Source organism: Quercus robur, chromosome 9 (genome assembly GCF_932294415.1).
Source record: "Quercus robur chromosome 9, dhQueRobu3.1, whole genome shotgun sequence".
Lineage (NCBI taxonomy): Eukaryota > Viridiplantae > Streptophyta > Magnoliopsida > Fagales > Fagaceae > Quercus > Quercus robur.
In genome coordinates, this window is record NC_065542.1 from 33065490 (window position 1) to 33085870 (window position 20381).

At 38.2% G+C, this 20381-nt stretch overlaps 2 protein-coding genes across 2 annotated transcripts in view; both read right to left on the minus strand.

Moving 5' to 3' along the window:
- Positions 1-15401, minus strand: part of LOC126698128 (cyclin-A1-1-like) — a 52149-nt gene extending 36748 nt beyond the window's left edge. The window contains exon 1 of the mRNA XM_050395141.1: positions 14466-15401. The gene's annotated coding sequence lies outside the window, so the exon portion shown is untranslated. The remainder of the gene's footprint in view (positions 1-14465) is intronic.
- Positions 10797-15944, minus strand: LOC126700982 (cyclin-A3-2-like; the record flags this gene model as incomplete). Its single annotated transcript, XM_050399137.1, has 8 exons — positions 10797-11132; positions 11649-11819; positions 11926-12021; positions 12361-12394; positions 12479-12555; positions 12661-12736; positions 12839-12972; positions 15408-15944. Coding segments are annotated over 5 exons (828 nt in total), but the record flags the coding sequence as incomplete, so codon positions are not given.
- Positions 15945-20381: the final 4437 nt, after the last annotated feature.

Sequence of the window (20381 nt, forward strand, 5' to 3'; positions counted from 1 at the left end):
TTAGACCCTAAATTAAAAATAATAGCTAGATTGCTTTTACCCTAACTTATCAAAGTGCGGAATAAAAGTAAATAAGCGCAATATGCCGATAACACTACTCTAAGCCATATCCATCCACAATGAACAATAAAATGAAAGCTTAAAGAGTAGGAAAGAGAGATACAAATACAAGATAATACTAAGATGTGTTATCAAAGAGGAAACCAAAGAACTCGGCGAAAAACCTCTCCGCGGCCCTCCAAGTCGAAATTGATCCACTAGAGAATATAGTTGGAGTACACGAATAACAAAAGATCCTCCAAGTCTAGTCTACCTCATATACTTGAGCCCTCCAAACTCCTGCTACAAATGGACTTCTCGGAGTCTTGTCTTCTCTAACTTTCCAGATCCTACAATTCAGCCCGATTGCATCCGCCACTAAATGGCACCTTCCAATGCTTCCCAATAGCACCAAAACCTCACTTAACACTCAGATTGGGTATAGTAAGTGTTTGGGCTAAAAGCCTCTCAAGGATGTAAAGATGGAGAGGTAGGAGTAGAGGAAAACCAAGAGAAGATGTGTAGAGGATTGTAGGTATAACAATCTCTAACTCTCAAGTGTATTTGCTAGGGTTTTCTCTTTGAAAAGTACTCCTTACAATTCATGGGTAATGAGGGTATATATAGTATGGGTAAAGAATTTGGTAAAGCAACTTTACTTTTTGCCAAACAGAATATTTTGCGGGTATCTCGCGAAGTACTCACGAAATGACAAGCTAGCATGACTCCTCAACTTCTAATCTTGTACTTCACACGTGGCCTTTTCGCGGGTTGCTTTCTCACGAGCTTTTCGCGAGCTAGTCACTAATTGCATTGATTCTTCTTTGACGCTTGATTCTTCACCAATCTCTTACACTCATCCCTTACAAATAAACCCACATAAATACAAGGAAATGATTGAAGAAATTACAATCAAATTTGGTATAGAATTAAAACCAACAAAAAGGCTAGTTGGAAATCACAACTTTAAAATCTCCCTCTTTGGCTATTCTGCAAAAAAACCACTAAGCAGACTCTAAACTTAAACGTGAGTTTGGGAATAAAGGCAAAACTCATTCACACCTAAATCTAAAAGTTGTGAAGCACTCGAACCATATACACTTGTATCCTAAAACGCTTGCACATAACAAATAAACTTCATTAAGCACGATACAAGTAGAACATAAGGCATGTATAAAGAACAAGTAAAATATGATCAAGATACCAATTGAAATGTGACATATAGCATAACTTGATCATACATAAACAGTCATTAAGGAATGACCACAATGAACATTTAACGAGTAAATGATCATCTGGACACGCAATGCAATTAAGAGCAATGGAAAAATCAATTGCATGTCCAACAAACCATATGATGCATTAAAGAAACTAAGGAAAGAAGCAATAGATAACTAAAAGCATCAAGAAACAGCTATAAAAACCAAGGTACACAAAGTACTAAAGAAAAACTACGTTTTTAAACTAAAGTACTTGAAAGCTTTAAACAAAAGCACTGTAAATAAACATAAACTAGAAACAAAATAAGCCACCAAAATAAACCAATGAACCAATGGTTTTACTACTCCCCCTTAGGTTGTACTCCCCCTCAAGCTAATCTACTCCCCCTTTTTGACCGGAATGGCCAAAGGTCCTAGAAGGCATTGGACTTTGAGTCTGATCTTTCCAAGTCTTGGATTAGAGAAGAAAGGGCAATGATTTGGCCTTGAAGGTATGTGAACTGCCTCATGGAGTGGTCGATGTGTGAAGTTAGCATGGCGTGCATTTCTTCTACCCTTCCAAGTAAAAAATCAAGGTGGTTAGGTGCTCTAGCCTGTGCCTAAGAAGAAGGCTGTGGAGTATCCTCCAGTACGGAAGTGAATCGATCAATCTCCTCTTCGGTGTTGCCACCTTCTTTTGCATCATCTCTTGGAATTTCAGATGCACCAGTTTCTAGACCGGGAATGTGTGCTTTACTCCAGATAATGGTGTACTCACTGATAGGCTCTTCCCTTTGCATGACCGGAAGACCACTTGGAATCTTCACCCTTACCCTTGATATTAGAGACATGACAAGGCTAGGGAATGGTAGAGTGATCCTTGACTTTTTCTTCTTTATGGACTTGAGGAAGAGATGGTAGGTGTGACCACAAATATCAATCTCTTTATGAGTGAAGAGATCATGGAGGAAAATGGTCCTTGGCCCCGACAATGATGTCAAATTCTTCATTGGATAAAGGTTGAAGATCCTGATATAGGCCAATGCCCTCAACTCTGGAGAGAACTCAATTGTGTGCAAGGCCTTCTTCTTAAGCTGTCCTTCAAGAACTTGCGCAAGAGGCTCAAGCTTTTCTTTCCTTTCATCAAATTGTAGAGAGGTATCTAGAGTCACCGGATAGATCTCCAATAGCTCTTGGATTGACTCTTTAGAGACTGTGAACTCTCTCCCCTTAACCCAGCAGTTGATGTGGTCATCTTCCACAAATGCATTTGATGATGCACTCATACACATCATTGGTAGGCTTCAGCAATTTGGTCCATGTCCTCTCCTTGAACAGTTCCGGAATGAATGTGTTCTCCAAGGACTCAATGTCCACATTCCTTTCCATGATGATCGACGCATTCCTTTAATGATCATAGAACTAACTGGATCATAATAATAGGTTGCATTAATTGGATAACCTATCCTAATAATGATTGGATCATAATAATAGGTAGGATTAATTGGATAACCTATCCTAATAATGATTTTTGTAGAAAAGGTTTGGACATTCCTTAACCTTATTAGGTTTAGGTTGAAATCTTGCATTCGACTTTTATTATGGTCAATTATTTTGTTTTAGTTTAAAGGCATACTACCCAATGAATCTGTATTGTACGCGGACTGAATGTGCCATGTGGAATTAGCCTAAAAAAAAAAAAAAACATTTTTTCTTACAATAAGTGGGGAATGCGATTTTAATCCAAAATTTCCACATAAAAGAGAATTGAAAAACGTCACTAGACTACAAATTTTTTATGATTACTAAAACCTTAATTGTAACTTGATTGATAATTTTTTGCTATAATGTATAAGTTAAAAACTTTTCTCAATAATCTCGTGTAGATGAGGGACTATGTGGTTTTAGGTCTGCATAGATTTTCCCTCAAAGTATAGAAGTAGCCAGTGTTTTAATTCTCTATTTCCTCAGGTCACCTGCCTTAAGTAGTTAACACGTAAATTGTTTTTATGTCAAACAGAACCTTGGCTAGGTTCAATTCCTCGGGTCACCTGCCTTGTGTAAAATAACACCTAGATAGTTTTTATGTTAAATGGAACCTTGGCTAGGTTCAACTCCTCGGGTCACCTGCCTTGGGTAAGTTAACACTTAATCTGTGTTTGTGGTATTCAATCTAACCTTGGTTATGTTCGATTTCTCAAATCACCTACCTCGAGAAATTAACACGTCAGTACGAATACTTAATTATATATGGGTATGGTAAACAAATAGTAAATCATAAAAATATAAGTACAAGTTAGTACGACAAAGTTTTAACAAAAATTTCCCATTAAACAAAGTTAAAAGGGGTACATATAGAAGAGAAGGCAAGTAAAGACAAAATGCCCTCTAACAAAAAAAAAAAAAAAAAAAACCACAACAACGTAAGTAACAAAATGGTCCCATTGCTACATTCCTTAGGCCTTGGGAGTCTTCTGTGTCCCTGTCCCAATGGTGGGCTGTGCTTCAGCAGTTGGAGTTGGAGCAGGAAGAACCACTTTGGTTGTTGAGACAGTTGCGGAGTCTCCTGCTATTTTAGGCACCTTAGCTACCACATCAGTGCTTTATGGAGCAACTACACTAAGCTTGGAGACAGCTGGCTCGGTTTGCTTGGTCTTGGCAAGAGCAATGGTGCTTGGCTGCTGTTCAGCTGGTTTGGATTGGGCAGGAGCAGTAGTGCTGACTTTGGGAGGGGGGGGTTCTCAGCAGAGCTCGTCGGAGTTGGGCCAGAGGTACTAATAGAAGGATGACTAATTGGATGTGCCCTGATTGTTGGAGGGTAGAAGGCTTTCTCCAAATTCCTTAGCTATGAATTGGAGTTTACTCTAGCAGCATTGAGGGCCTCAATCCAGGTTTGAAGGCAAAAGCTACGGCATACGACAAGAAGTTGAGATTTGAGGTGGGCCTCAGTCTCCTTCTGCCCTTGGTCATATGCAGTCTGCTCGAACATGTTCATTTCCTCATCCTTCTAGCTTAGCTCCTTCTTCAGCTCGGAGATGGTCATTCGAGCAATTGCGAGTTGGCTCTTTACCTCCCTCAATTGTAAGAGCTACTCTCGAGCTTGACTCTTCGTGCTTTCTATTGAGGCTTCAACACTCTTTCTAGCCTTGTCACATTATGCCAACTTGAGGAGAGTCTCCTTCAGCTTCTTGACCGTTAAGGTCAAAAAATTCTGCGTGGCAGCATAGCGCATGGACTCCTCTTCTTCAGATCACGAAATGCCTAGTCGACCCACTCCTCTGTTACATGTTCTGCTTGGGTGGCCTGTGCGTGAATAGTTGAGATAGAAATTAGTTGGAAAGTATGCATATAATGGGCGAGACTGTAATAATGAAGTTCTGGAGGTAGAAAAATGAGTGTAAGGAAATCTTACCAGAGCAAGGTCCCTCTTTACGGATAGGAAGAGTTCATGCTTCTTTAGGTTCCGAAGTTCATCCATATCCTTTGGGAGAAGAAGCGCTTGTTCCATAGCATTGGCCACATAGCCCACTGTCGATGCCTAGCCTCGAAAAACGGAGCGGCAGAAAACCGCTGCCGCCGCCATCGTGGGCCTTCATTTGACAACTTGCTGTGGAGACGCTCTCGTGTGTACGGGAGCTCGTTAAAGGCCCCCTCCCAAGTGAATGACACTGTAAGTGTGTGTGTGTGTGTGTGGTGTGTGGCGTGGTTTGCATAAGGCTTCGGGTGCTCTCTCTGTTGGTGGAGGAAGGTAGGTTTACCTTTGGTGTTATGGCAAGAATCTGGGCCAAATTTTAAGGGATTACCAAAGGTAAGTGGAGTCGCCACCAATCATTGGGTTTTTCTAAGGTGTGATTGATCACCTGTTTCTAGTTGGTTTTATTACCAATCCTAGGCTAAGAAAAAATGCATTTTTCCTAATCTAATGCGGATGGCAAAAAAAAATCTTGATTCTTAGGTCCAGAAGTTTGGTTACATATGGGGAAGGTGTTAGGCACCCCACAACGCCTGTCCAAGGACAGTCCTTTATTTTAATAAAACCTTAATTTTCGGAGAGTGGCAGTAAAAATATGATTTTGGCATTGGCTTTCGGGGCTTTGCATGCATGGGGGCTTTGAGGTTTGGCTTTTGAATGGGTGTGGTCCCAATTTATGCTATCCTAAGGCACTCGAGCAGAGTACCAGATTTCCACGGCGAAAATCCGGTGACGTGTCACCTCACTTTCGCAGCAGAAATTAGGCATTGCTTGGCCTTGGGCGACATGGACTGTAACAATCACACCAAGAGAGGCGAGCAGGTATATATACATACATCATGCACAATGCAAGCACATAGAGCAGGAAAGTAAATGCCTACATCCCTAGAGTATGGCTCAAAATATAGGTGCAGGAAAATAAACAAGGGTCGCCATACTTTAGAGATGAGGACGAATGGTACACAGCATGATATACCTAATACAACCCATCTAAGATAGAAAGGGAGGAGGAAGGAAGGGGTTTAAAAGAGTACATAACCCAAAAGGAAAGGCTAAACTCCTAAATCTACTGGACATGCCGCTTGGCTTGTCTCTACATGCTTGCTTCCATGCCTTTTTTTCTTGCGCCTGGGAGACTGTGTCCTAGTTCCAAGCGTCCTCGCCCCATATGTGTACATGCAAAGGCAAAAACAAGAAACCATAGAAGGAAAAGATGCAAAGAGCATACGAAAAGGCATAAAGCGGATAAGCATGATAAGCATGGTAAAGAAAGGAGCTAGAAAGCAAGCAAACAAGCAAAAAGGAAAACAAGCGAAAAAGCAAACAAAAGATGGTGTCCACGGGGGGAAAATGTAGGTTTGGATCGGATATCCATAGCTTCATTGTGTTGAAGCATGGACGACACACTAGAAAGCAAAACTCATGCATGGACATGTAAGCAAGCCTGTAAAGATGCACAAAAAGCCAACGGGTGGCACAAGCAAGCATGGTAAGCATATCATCGCACAGAGCGAAAGATGGGAAAGGTATGCACAAAGCAACCAAAATCATGGTGATGCATCCCAAATGGTTACATCGAAACAAGGCCTCATTGGCGTCAAGTGTAACCACACAACCACAAACCCGCTAAAGGCGTCAAGTGTGGCAAAGCCTAGAACAAGAGAGGCCAACACAAGCATAAAGCATAGAAGCAAGTAAGAATAGACATGCAAAATGGGAATGATCCAAACCCTTTGATGTGAGCCAAGGTGTACAGATAGTGACAAAAACCGTAGGGTCTAGATCGGATCCAAACCAATAGGCCAAAACACAAGAAAGAAAGACAAACATAGCCTAGGTCTAGGCACACAAACATAGCATGGAGTGCACAAGCACATGGAAGATAGCATAAAGCATTTAGAGAACATAGATCCAAGCGCACAAGCGTGTGAAAACATAGATCTAGACATACAGGCATAGAAACACGCATGTGAACATGTAGAAACTTAACACATAGACATGGAAGAACAAGGATCCAAGCATATAAGCATGTGATGACAAGAATCTAACCATATATCGAGGAAATAAACACATGAAACACATAGATCCAAGCAAGGCATAGCCAACAACATCATACAAACATATGAGCATATAACCTTAACGTCATCCTAGAACAAAAAGAGGCACAAAACATGGGAAAATATGGCATAAAGCCTAAAGCGTGTAGATCTAAACATATAAGCATGTAAAAATGTAGATCTAAGCATGAAACATGGCAAAAGGTATAAAAGCAAAGAGATTTAAGCTAAAAACACAAATGAAGCAAAAAACATGCTAGAAAAAGCAATAAATCATATTATCAAGGCAAAAAAGAGTAACATAAATGCTAGAAAAAGATTTAGAAGGTTAGGGGTGTGGGTGGTAGCTAAAAAGCTAAATCCACACCCCTAAACCCCAAATCCAAAGTGTAGAACCAAGGAAAAGAAGATTGGGTATAAGAACAATACCTTGTATTTTTGGTGAAGAGAGAAGAATGAAAAAGCTTTGATGTGTTTTTTTGGGTGTTTTTTTGTGTTTAAGAGAGGGGAGAAATGTGTAGAAAAACTAGGCAGAGAGCAAAACCCAGAAAAAAAAAATGATCATCCTCCTGTCTGAAGGGTGCCTGGGCTTTATATAGCCTCGACACAAATTTCGAAGCAGCAGCCCTTGAAGGGCCGCTAGCCTCAAACCTCCTCTGATTAGGTTGATCTTGGCATGTCTGGAAAGGTCTTGACTTCTTGTTTTTGAAAAGGTGTGGATCTTGAAAATCCAACGGTCAGATCAAAAGTTATGACTCTCGGAAGTTAGTGGTGCATCGATCGGTGCATTATCCCAGTTTTCGTGACATCTCGACCGTTCTAATGCCGATTTCGACCCATGAATAGTTGTTGGAATGAGAATTTGATAATCTTCGCAATGACATTGGTTTCAACCCATTCTAATAGCCGAATCAAAATTAGGGTTTTTGGGCCCACCCAAGATTGACTTTGGGTCAAACTTGGTCAAAGTTATTAAAAATCTCTGAGAAGCTCGGGTTTGATATAAAACTATGAAAAATGTTGTTTTGTGAGGGTTTTGACCTCGTTTGACCTTCGGTCAAACCTAGGGTTAACTATGGGCATTTTGGTCATTATAGTTGAAATAGGCACTTTGGGTGCTCCGATGCCCAAATGGGTTGCGTCGCATCATTTTGTAGGTTTTCATGGCCCCATGGAGAGAAAATAATATTTTGGGATTTTTTGGGGTCCAGCACACAAATTGAGGACAGACAAAATACGGTATCAACACCCGCTCTTCCATCGTCGAAGTTACGGATTAAAGCATCTTCACAAAGAGGAGAGCTATCCAATTCAAGTACAGGATTCTAGTTCAGAACCCGAGATCGTCACTCAGAGACAACGTCCGAGCTTTCCCCTCCCCTTCTTTGTTAGGCTCGGGTCATCTTTGCCACCCTAGTGGGCTCAAGAAGTGCTTCCTCTTGGACTTCGCCCTCTTTGATGGGGCCTTTACCTCCTTTCTTGTCCCTTTTCATTTTTTATTAGCTGGTTTGTTTTTTGTAGGGGTTGGGGGAATTGGAGTTGGAGGCCTGGGAACTATTGGGACCTCGAGAGCTGTGGTCCTAGCATGGGATTCTAGTAGGGAGAGTAGATCTGGCAATCTCTTCTCTATCATCATCCCTTCAGGCACTTCGATAGCCTCTTGGTCCTCACTAACTAAGGCTGCAGCTGGTTATGGGCTGAGTCCTTCCTCCTCGGACTCGTTTGTACGGTAAAAAACCTCAAAATCCTCGTCTCGGATGGGATTTTCAGTGTCCTTCTTTGAAGTTTTATTCTCAAATTCTGTTTCAGCTTCTTTGTTTGAGGATGTAATTTCCTCTATGATGGGTTGAGGTTCCTTGAAGGTAGGAAGCTCGACTAATTGCGTTCCCTCTAGAGTAGGCCTGCGTATAAATCCTTCAATAGCCTCATCAACTAGGGCAAGACGAGAGTCTCAGGCCTTGATTACGTGCTTGGACACTTGGAAGTGATTGGAGATGGGTTTAAAACCTACAATCACGTGAACCACGTGGAGCTAACCATCCCGATGTAGGAAGATCTCGAACTGTAGAACTCGGTTCAGTAGATCGAAGTTCACCAAGCTTCGTCTCTTGGTAGTGGCTTTTTTATCTGAGGAAGATCAATTAAGAATTCATGTTAGTTTGCAGGCCAGACAAGCTCAAATGTTAACAAGTAAGAAAAAAAATATATGTACACAAAAGTAAAACAATGATGATGAATGAATTGTTATAGAATTCCCTAAGCTAACATAGACTTTTTAAGTGTCTCTAAGCCATCCCACTTGGAATTCCATCCTGGGTAGGACAATGGAGTCCGTCGTGCCACTACCTTGAAATGATCAGTGGGTTTTGATAGTGGGTTTTGATGATTTTGATTAGTGATTTTGGGATTTTGATGGGTGGGTTGATGATGGAGGTTGGCTTGATGATGGTGGTTGTGTGGGTTAATGATGGAGGCTGGGTTGATGATCGCCGCTGCTCTAATCGTTGATGGTGGCTAGGTATTGAGTCAAGAATGAATATTTTATTGAATAAATGTGCAAAATAGACAAACTGATATGAGTGTTTTGTAAAAATTGGTATATAAAATAGAAAAAACATGTTTTTTCTTACAAAATGGACAGAAATTATGCATCTATTGATGCGGATGCTCTTAGAGCCATTTTATTATTGATTAGGGCATCGAAACCCATAAGAAGTTTTGTTTAGGGTTAGATGGCTAGAAATCAAGGATACCTAAGAAGTGAGAAAACTTAAGTAATTACTAATTAGGCGCCACCTTAACTGTACGTTGCATAAGGCTTAGGATTTTTTAACCTTAAATTGAAGTCCGATGTGATTTTTATACGTCAATCAAGATATGATTAATCCATAGTTATTAATATATTACTACTGCATATCAATTATGATTTATGGCACTAGTTTTTATGTTAATTACGTACTTGATTTACTTTGTTCTAGACTTCTAGCATGACAGAGTTTTTTTTTTATCCCTCTAACTTTAGCGTTCAAAATTCTTAGATTGCCTTCCTTCCAAAGAAAAAATAAAAAATAAATAAATAAATAAAAAAGGTTCTTAGAAGTTAGAACACCTAATCAAAGTAGATAATTACATGAAAAAATCTGTTGGATCACATCATGAAAAAGAAGTTTATCAATGATGGTAAGCAACACAAGCAAAAAAAACATTGTTCTCTCCGATGAGATCACACCCTCAACCACAAGGGCATGTGTCAACTGTGGCTAAGACCAAAGAAGCTTTTGGTAGTAATGCTCTTGAAGAACCTTTCAGCTTTCAAGGACGGATGCTTTGTGAATAACGATGCAATGAATCAAAATCCAATGATGATTTGCCGTCAATTTTTCCCAAAGACGATTACTGACCAAACTTTCTCATCAGGCTTTAATTACATGGATGAGCTTCTGATGTTTGATGTCTCTGGTTCAGACTTCTGGAAATTATGAATGTTTTAGGATAATGTAGTTGGAGGGTGTAATAATGGTGGCACATCTCTGCCCTTCTTTAAACAAGCCTCTTCCATTGTTTGAGGCCAAGACTCACTGGGTTGCAAGCACAATATTGCTATTTAAGGACTGTTTCAATTGTGATTAAGCATCAATTTTTTTGTTCCTCATAATGTTCCTCTTCAAATTGCTCATATATCTTTACTTTGGATGTGAATTTAGAAAATTTAATCGTTGGATTATATGTCACAGGGAATATGTAAAAAAGTTCCTAAGCCTCAATGATTTCCTAACCCCACATAGTTTACACCAGAAAGGATTCCTTGAGGTTGTTTCTTGTTGAAGTTCTATTTGAAGTCTAACCAATCGAAAGTATGTTCTTCCTCTTAAAATTTGCTGAAAATTGACAAAGAAAGAAGGGGATAGAGTGTGATACCATCATCAGCAGATGCCTGTTCAATGTCAATAAATTCTATTTAAGTTGTTAAAAATCATTATAAATATTGGCTTCATGCAGATCTAACTCTAGGATAAACAGAGAAAGCACTGGGAAAGAAAGAAGGCATATCATACAACATTTGGAGTTTACATTTCACTGAATCAGTGGAATCAGCAGAACCCCCAACAGTATGCACAAAATACCAACGTACACATTAACAATGAAATCATGAAAAAGAAGACAATATACAAAATGGCGGAAGAAAAGAAAAAGAAAAAAAATTCCATTGCTTGGAACCAACTAGCTGCTAGTATCCGTGAACTGATGTCAAGTCTATATCCAACTGAAGCATTGGACCAGGAATCCAAATGTCTAGTGACTTAAACTGTGGAAAAACTCTGGAGGTATTGTAGGGGGGCAATACTTCTTCGCCACATATTTGTTCTGAGGAAGAAATAAACATCTCAGTTAAAACCTAGGACATTAGCAGATCAACCAAAATATACAAATTTCAGCAAAATGATGGTGCTGATTTCTAACCCATCTAAAACTATGGACTACACAACCAGCTCATCCAATTGCAACTGATCAGTTCCATTGCAGCTATTAATTATTTGATTATTGTTATAATACACCTGACACAACATGCTTGCAACAAAGGACACCCTAATCCTACTTTCATCAGTCTCTCAAGTGAAAATAATCAAATTGAGAGAGCATGAGTGGACATGTGTGTGAGTGTTGGAATAATGGTTAATTGATTTACAAACAGCTTAAGCTTTTGGAGAATTGGTACTTTATCAAGGTAATAGAGCATATGATTTAAAAAGTTTAAATTTCCTCATACCACTTATTAGGGAGAGATTAAGTTCACCATTTACTAACAACTTGATCTTTTGGGAGATTGATAATTTATCAGAGACAGAGATAGAAACAGTACAAGACTTGAACTTTTCTTACCTTATGCTGACTGTATTTCTCCCTGATAGCAGGTAAACTAGAAATTTTTTTTTTTGATAAGTATGCAGGTAAACTAGAATTATGGCTATCGCAGCACAGGCGATGGAGATCCTTGACACAGTCACACAAATCAGAAGGCTGGTAAAGTGTGTAATGCTGCAAGGTCGAATTCTGTACCAAAACAAATTGAAAATCAAGTTATATTAAATGCAGACTTACGACCAAAAACAATAACCTAAATCACAAGAAATATATCAATTTATTATCATGCACATACCCATGGTCTCTTTAAAGGGAAAAGAAAATAATTGGCCAAGAAAATTGCCGAAGCAGCTATAAGTGATGGAGCATAGCAAAGCATACTGTACTCCAACTGCAATGATGGAATCCGAGAAGATGGCAAATAATTAAAAAAAAAAAAAAAAAGGCAAAGAATCAAAGTGTTAGGGCATGGCAAGTATAATCAATAACCAATAGTGTACATATATATTATGAAGTGACCATTATGATCGCTATTTTTTTCCCAACCACCTTTCACTACTAATCTAGTCATTATATTAAAATCTTTTATCCATAATTGAATTAATTATGGTGCATTATATTCAAGCGAACTATCCCAATAGTGTAAACAAAATGATGATATTTAGACCTTGCATATGGCAGGGAAGATACAAAAGCAAACATATTGAGCACTCAAGCCCAAGAACAATACCTCATTTATTCCTTGAGCAGCACGAACAAATCACCTACACAATTAATCACAAGTCACCACCTGAAGCAGCATGCGTGAAAAACATAGGTATAGTCAATAGTCATGAACTAGCCCTTACCTTAAGAAACATTTAGCTGTTGGTGCTGTCATTTCAAACTTCAAGTAGTTCAAAACTGCAGATTCCATTTGCAAAACCTGCAGCATACAAAATGCTAATGTTCATGCTGCTTAGGCAGGATAGAAACAATGCAAGAATCATCTAGAAAAAGCTCAATTCAGCCAAAGGAGGGCAGGACCAACCTCTTCCTTGAAATATGTGTTATCAGTTATGTTACAGAACTCTTCTATCTGGGGTGCACAAATCTCCTCATATTTGCTGGCAATATAATAATTTTTCTTGTTAATATTTTTACTAAGAGTACAAAATAAAGGACTATCACATATAAGGATAACACACTATTGGTAAATGTTTACTTACGAGGCAATCATCATGCACGCGGCACCAAGTAACTGTAACCGTTGTCTATTCATCAAATTCCCTGAAAGATACCAGTCTATGTAGTTTATGGTCAAATATAATGTGTCAGGTACAAGCCTATACTTTTCAGCCACCTGCAGTTGGAATAGAAGATAAACATGTGTTACATGTACACCCTTGATAAAGTTACAATTATTAGGTGATCATATTGCTGACAACAAATTTAATAATACAAAAAATTTACATTATTGAAAAATAATAAAAAATTATCCTTATAAATTTTATATCTCTTAAGGCATGTCTTCAGGGTATACAAAATATGTAAAACTATCAACAAAAATGAATTACCTCCACAAGTCAATCAATCAAAATTGCACGCATGTTGGCATTGATGTGCTTTTGAATTTTGTCCATGAAGTTTGTGGAAGGCCTTTTCTTTGCCTAAAATTCCTAGGAATTAAACGAATAAGAAAAATACAAACAATGGGAAACAAAATTTAAAATATAAAACCCATATAAACAATATATGTAGACTAGACTAGCTATAGATGCCTAATTATTATGAAAAGGCTTTTAGTAGTATTAGACTAAAACTAACATACCTCAGAGGCACGCAAGTGCTGGTAAATATCACAAGCAATACCGCAGCTTTGTGCAACCATTGCTTGTGACATTTACCAGCACTTGCATGCCTCTGAGGTATGTTAGTTTTAGTCTAATTCTACTAAAAGCCTTTTCATAATAATTAGGCATCTATAGCTAGTCTAGTCTAGTCTACATATATTGTTTATATGGGTTTCATATTTTAAATTTTGTTTCCCATTGTTTGTATTTTTCTTACCCGTTTAATTTCTGGGAAATTTAGGCAAAGAAAAGGCCTTCCACAAACTTCATGGACAAAATTCAAAAGGACATCAATGCCAACATGCGTGCAATATAGATTGATTGGCTTGTGGAGGTAATTCATTTTTGTTGATTGTTTTACATATTTTGTATACCCTGAAGACATGCCTTAAGAGATATAAAATTTATAAGGATAATTTTTTATTATTTTTCAATAATGGGGATTTTTTGTATTATTAAATTTGTTGTCGGTAATATGATCACCTAATAATTGTAACTTTATCAAGGGTGTACATGTAACATATGTTTATCTTCTATTCCAACTGCAGGTGGCTGAAAAGTATAGGCTTGTTCCTGACACATTATATTTGACCATAAACTACATAGACTGGTATCTTTCAGGGAATTTGATGAATAGGCAACGGTTACAGTTACTTGGTGCCGCGTGCATGATGATTGCCTCGTAAGTAAACATTTACCCCTAGTGTGTTATCCTTATATGTGATAGTCCTTTATTTTGTACTCTTAGTAAAAATATTAACAAGAAAAATTATTCCAACTGCAGGTGGCTGAAGAGTACAGGCTTGTACCTGACACATTCTAAGCGGAATTCGCTTCTTGGCCAAGTGAGGTGGAATCATGGTGGCCTTTCCAGGATTCTCCAATGTCAAAGACGAGGCTTGTCGCTTCCCCAAAGACAAAGATGTTGATGAAGAAAACGACGAACGACGATTCTAGGTCGACATTTTGAATCAAACCAAGTTCACAGTTTGACTCTAAGAACCTCTCTTTCCTCTCTCACACTCACACACTCTCTCTAGCTCACCCTTGTTCTTTTAGCTCAGGAACAAGAAAGCAACAAAGCTAAACAAAAAAACTCAAGACCTGTTTCAATTTTCACACAGAGAAACAAAGTCCAAGTCTTCAAAGAGAGTCTTTGAAGAATTCTTGGATTTTTTGAGGGTTTTGCAGAGAGAGAAGAAGAAGAGAGAGCGTTTCAGTGAGTGTTTTGAGTGTGATTTTAATAATGGTTTTTTTTTTTTTTTTTTGAGGAATAGGTAAGTCAATTTTATTAAGGTAAATCAGATTGAAATACATCAATTAAATCCTGTGGTAGTTCTTCTAACCACACATCTAAATCAGCAGATAAAACTGCTCTTTTAGCTAGAGAATGGGCTAAACTATTCCCCTCCCTGTAGACATGACCGAAGCTACAAGTTTGGAACCAAGAGCTGGCTTTTTTAATATCTTCAACAACATGACCCCACTGTGTCCTATTCTTTTGTGGGTTATTAATAGCTGTTATAACCATTTTTAGCAATATAGCAATATTCCATCTTTGTTTTGTGTGTTTTTCCAAATTACAGAAATCACATAATCCAGAAATCACATAATCCACACAAATTACAGAAATCACATAATCCAGACAATAAATTTCTGCAAATAGAAAATTCTCAATTCAGAGCCCACATAATCCACACAACCAATCCCTGCAAACAGAAAATTCCCAATACAGAGTGCACAGAATCCACACAACAAAGTAACAGAAAATTTCCAATACAGAGACCACATAATCCACACAACCAATTCCTGCAAGAATCCACACAACAAAATAACAGAAAATTCCCAAACAAAAAATCCCAAATACAGAGACCACAAAATCACAATAACCCAGAAAAATTAAGCTATGAAAAATTCACTACAAAAGAAAAGAGAGAGCACTGACCTGAAGTGGATCGGCTGGGACGGCGACGGCGACGGCGTGGGCTGGGCTTGGATGGCGATGGCGTGGAGAGCTTGCGACGGCGACGGACGGCGACGGTGATGAGTGAGGGAGATGAGCTGGAGTGCGATGAGTGAGGGAGATGAGTGAGGGAGATGCGGCGACGGACGGCGTGGGCTGGGCTGGTCTGGGACGGCGACGGCGTGGGCTGGTTTGGGCTGGACGGCGACGGACGGCGTTGGCGAGGGCTGGTCTGGGACGGCGATGGGTGAGAGAGATGAGTGCGATGGGTGAGAGAGAGGAGTGAGGGAGATGCGGCTGGGACGGTGTGGGCTGGGCTGGGCTGGGACGGCGAGGGACGGCGTGGGCTGGGCTGGTCTGTGGCGGCGACGGTGATGAGTGAGGCAGGAGTGATTTGGGAGATGAGAGTGAGGGAGAAGAAGCTTGAGAGCGACGGTGAAGGACTGAAGGAGATAGAAAATAAAAGAATGAAAAAAAAGGGGAAGGAGTGATTATTTTAATCGGGCAAATGCTCTTATATCATATCATATATGTTTCTTCCAAAAATATATGTTGTGCATATATGGGATGTATTTGTGTTCAACTCCCACCCTATCAAAAAAAGAAAATTGTTCAACTCCCACCACTCTTATTGTTGTAAATATCGAATTATAAAAATAAAAAGTTTGATTTGTTGGGTAAATGCTAGATTGATTCTTGTCTCTTTTCCCCATTTTACTTCCACGTTTTACTTCAAAAATTAAAAATTAAAAATTAAAAAAAATGCAATTGATAATCTAAAGGAAAAGATGACCATTGTCCATTTTTATTTTCTATGCTTTAGAGCATTCACATCAATGTTTCCAAAATACAAAAAGATGTTAGTTTTACACATTTTATCTAAAAAAACACCCACATCAGTGGGTGCATAACTTTGTATATATCCAAAAAAACACCCACATATATGCACGGTTACTGTAGTTTTGCATTTATAATTTTAGTATTTTTCTCTCTCCTTCTCTCTGGTCCCTCTCACTCTCACCTCACGCTCACCCTTACTTCAGCTGTGGTTTTTCGAAGCTCTCTTGCCGTGCCACTGATCTCCCAAAACCCACTAATCTTTGAAGCTCTCTCTCTGCAACCGTACCACCGCTGATTGTTGCTCTCACCGATTGTCGCTCACCCCTGCCATCTTTGTGGTGATTTCACGTCTTCTATTTTTTCTTTGTTTGATAAGTGGGTTTTGGGATTTTGATCAGTGGGTTTTGATCCTTTTTTTATTCTTTGTTTGATCAGTGAGTTTTGGGATTTCATATGTATTTGGGTTGATTTGACCAATTTGAGATTTTTTTGGATTTGAGTTTTTAATTGGAGGTTGGTTGCTTGATGATGGTGATTGGGTGGGTTGATGATGGAGGCTGGCTTGATGATGGTGGTTGGTTGGGTTAATGATGGAGGTTGATTGCTTGATGATGGTGGTTGGGCGGGTTGATAATGGTGGTTGATCTTATCGATGGTGGCTGGGTGGGTTGATGATGGGTGTGGATTGATCATTAATGGTGGCTGGCTATTGGTGATTTTGAGTTGTGTTGGGTTTGTGAGAGGGCAGAGAGGAGTGTGAAGGAAATAATAAAAAATGTAAAAGAATGAATATTTTATTGAATAAATGTTTAAAATAGATAAACTGATGTGAGTATTTTGTAAAAGTGGGTGTGTAAAATAGTTTTTTTTTTTTTTTTGCAAAATAGAAGAAATTTTACACCCATTGATGCAATTGCTCTTAATCTTCTAATTTGAACAATCCAATTACATATTAGGATAGGAGGGGTAAGTCATCGAAAAAAAAAAAAAAAAGGATAGGAGGGGTACTTCTTGGATCTAGTGCTCGAATGTACTTACTCATTACAATGATAATGTGGTCAAAAGCCAAGGGCCTTATAGTTGAATTGGCACCTCTCCCATGTGCTTGTAATTATCTCTAAAAAAATAAGGTTTGTGTTAACGAACACCTTAAGGTGCCCGTTAACAACCTTTTTGACTTTTTTGGCAACTTTTTGTCTTTTTGCAAATTTTTTTTTTTCCAAATTTATAAGTTGTAGAGCCAACTTCATAGAGAGAAAAAAAAAATTAGAATAAACTGTGGGGTTACTTTTTTTTTCTTTTTTTTATTTAATTTTTTATTAAATGAGACCCTCATTAAAGAAATCTTAACAAACATCGCACGATGCTTGTTTAACATTTCCCAAAAAATAATACTTTGAGGAAATCAATGCACTAGATCACTATACTCAAGCCAAGTTTGAATAGGAAATTATAATAATAAAAGGCATAAATTTAGCATTAAATAAAATAAATGGACATGTGGCATATTTGTATTTGTGGAGTATTTATTGGAATAGGAAAAGTGAGACAGAAGATTTAGACTCTCCAAAACATGTGCATGACGTTAAATGAAGCGGACCCTGACACTACGTATATAGGTGTTGCTACTAGCATAGGTAATTAGTGATACATAGAAGTTCCTCTGTGCAAAGAATAGATTGTTTATAAATTGAAATTTAAAGAGGAAGGGGGGGTGGGGGGGTGGAATTACTCTTAGGTCTAAGCAATTATTCTAAAATATTCAAATATTTTTGTGTTTAAAGGTACATAAAGCATCTCTATCATTTAACTAGAAGCAGTCAGTTGAAAAACATAGTTGTTAAATGCAATCATAGCAAAACATGTCGTTAAAACTTTCTGGAACCAGATCATAACTGGAGAAGTTATAGAAGTAATCAAAGGGCATGTGTAAGATTGATTTAGAATATATGGTGAAAATGCACCACTCCTAAGAACCTTGGTTTTGCTAGAGTCACCAAGCATAATAGTTTTTTCTTTTTCAAAAAGAGTGTACAACTTGAACCAATTTTTATCATAGCAAATATGCCTATTAGCACCAGAATCTACCCACCACCCTTCAACATATTGCACTATATTGATGTTTGTAATCATAGCCACTAAAGGCTCTTCGGTTACATTAGCCTGTGAGACAGATTCACGTTTCTGAAATTTGCAAAATCGAGCAATATGCCCACTCTTGCTACAGACAAAACAGGATCTATTAAATTGATCTTGTGAAGGGGGTCCTTGGTTCTTATTATAATTTTTATTTGGGTTTTCTCTTCCTTGAGGTCTATTATTATTTTTAAAGGCCTTTTTTTTAGGCTTTAATTAACCATTTCTAGGGAAATGATTTTTAGGCATATTATTATTTGCTGAAATAAGGTTTACCTTTGTGGTGGAATTACCATTGTTCTCTTGTGTCATGAGTGCATCTTGTCCTCTAGCCTCCTCCTCCACACGGATGCGTGTGATCAAAGTCTCCAAGGATGTCTCCTTTTGTCTGTGCCGCAAAGTCTTTTGGAACTCCCTCCAAGATTGTGGTAGTTTATCAATTATGCCAGTTACCACCAAATTCTCTCCAATCTTTATGCCTTCGGATCTTAATTCTGCCACAATATTTGGAAGTCTTGTACTTGATCCACCATCGATTTTCCATCCACCATTTGGTAACAGAAAAATCTACTAGCAGCATACTTCTTTGCACCAGCCTCCTTGGTATTATACTTGCTTTGTAAAGCTTTCCAAATTTTCTTGGTAGAATTATAAGTTGTATCATAATAATCATAGAAATGATCGGTAAGACAATTCAAAAGATAAGAGCGACAACTATATTCATCTTTTGTATACTTATCTATTTTTTCTTGATGGAAACTATATTCTTCCTCACTCATTTCATCGGTGGGAACCTTTGATGGATTTTTATCAGTGGATGTAGGCGACTTTGAGAAGACTCAAGTAAAAGAAGACCTTTCCTTTCCACCTCTTGAAGTGGGCTCCCTTAAAGCGAAAGGGCTTGTTGAGATCTCCAACATGCTCATTTGGTTTCTCTTGTGTAGGCTCCATGTATTGAATCTCCATAAAATTGTTGGTGCAAACACAATAATAATAGAAATAACACAACGAGAAACTAAATAACTTGAGGCAATAGCTTGTATATATTCATATTTGCTCTCATGTTCATACATTTCACATGCCATTTCATAGAATAGCTTGTATGTATTCACATGCTCACATGTCCATGGATTTCCAAATGAAAATTCTTTAGTTATCTTGCAACCAATCACAAAGTGCCACATGCTACTTAGTGGGTTCCACTATTATTATTCAAAGGTCAATAACAATATTCCAAGTGTCAAAGAATAAAAATTACAAAAAATATTTGAAAACCAATCAAACATTAGCACGTGTTAATTTAAATGACATAAGCAATTTAAATTAAAGCACTATGGCTAATCAAATAATGCCATGTCTAATCAAGAACAAGACATAAAGTCCCTCCATTTAAATTATAATATGTCATTAATAATAACCAATCACATGTCATCACACCTCCCCAAGACTCCTATAACTAGAGACCCTCCTCAGTCTTATAGGAATAGATGGAGAAACACTCAGAAGTCTTGAATCTTTGCTGGAATTAAGCTCCAAAGCCTCCAAAAACTTCAACTTTTGAATTCGAAGACATTTGAAACAAATTCATTCAAGTCATCCTTCTAGATCTCAAAGTTTATTGGAATCAAGCTCAAAAGCCCTCATAAACACCAAGGGACTACAAATTAGTGAAGCTCTATGAATCCAAGCCTCTAAAGCCCCAAAGAATTTTCACTACAAATCTTCAAAGACAAAGAACATTCGTAGAACATTCATCCAAACTATTCTTTCTTGTCTCAAAGTTCTACTGGAATCAAGCTTCAACGCCTCCAGAAACTTCAAAGACTTTGATTCATCGAAACTTCATTAGATTCAAGCTCTAAAACCCAGAAGAACTTTCACCACAAATCTTAGAAGATCAAGAATATTTGAAGAACACGAAGAAAACAATTAAAAGGTTCCTTCCTACTTCCACTAACCCACGTTCTTATAACTTAAAAA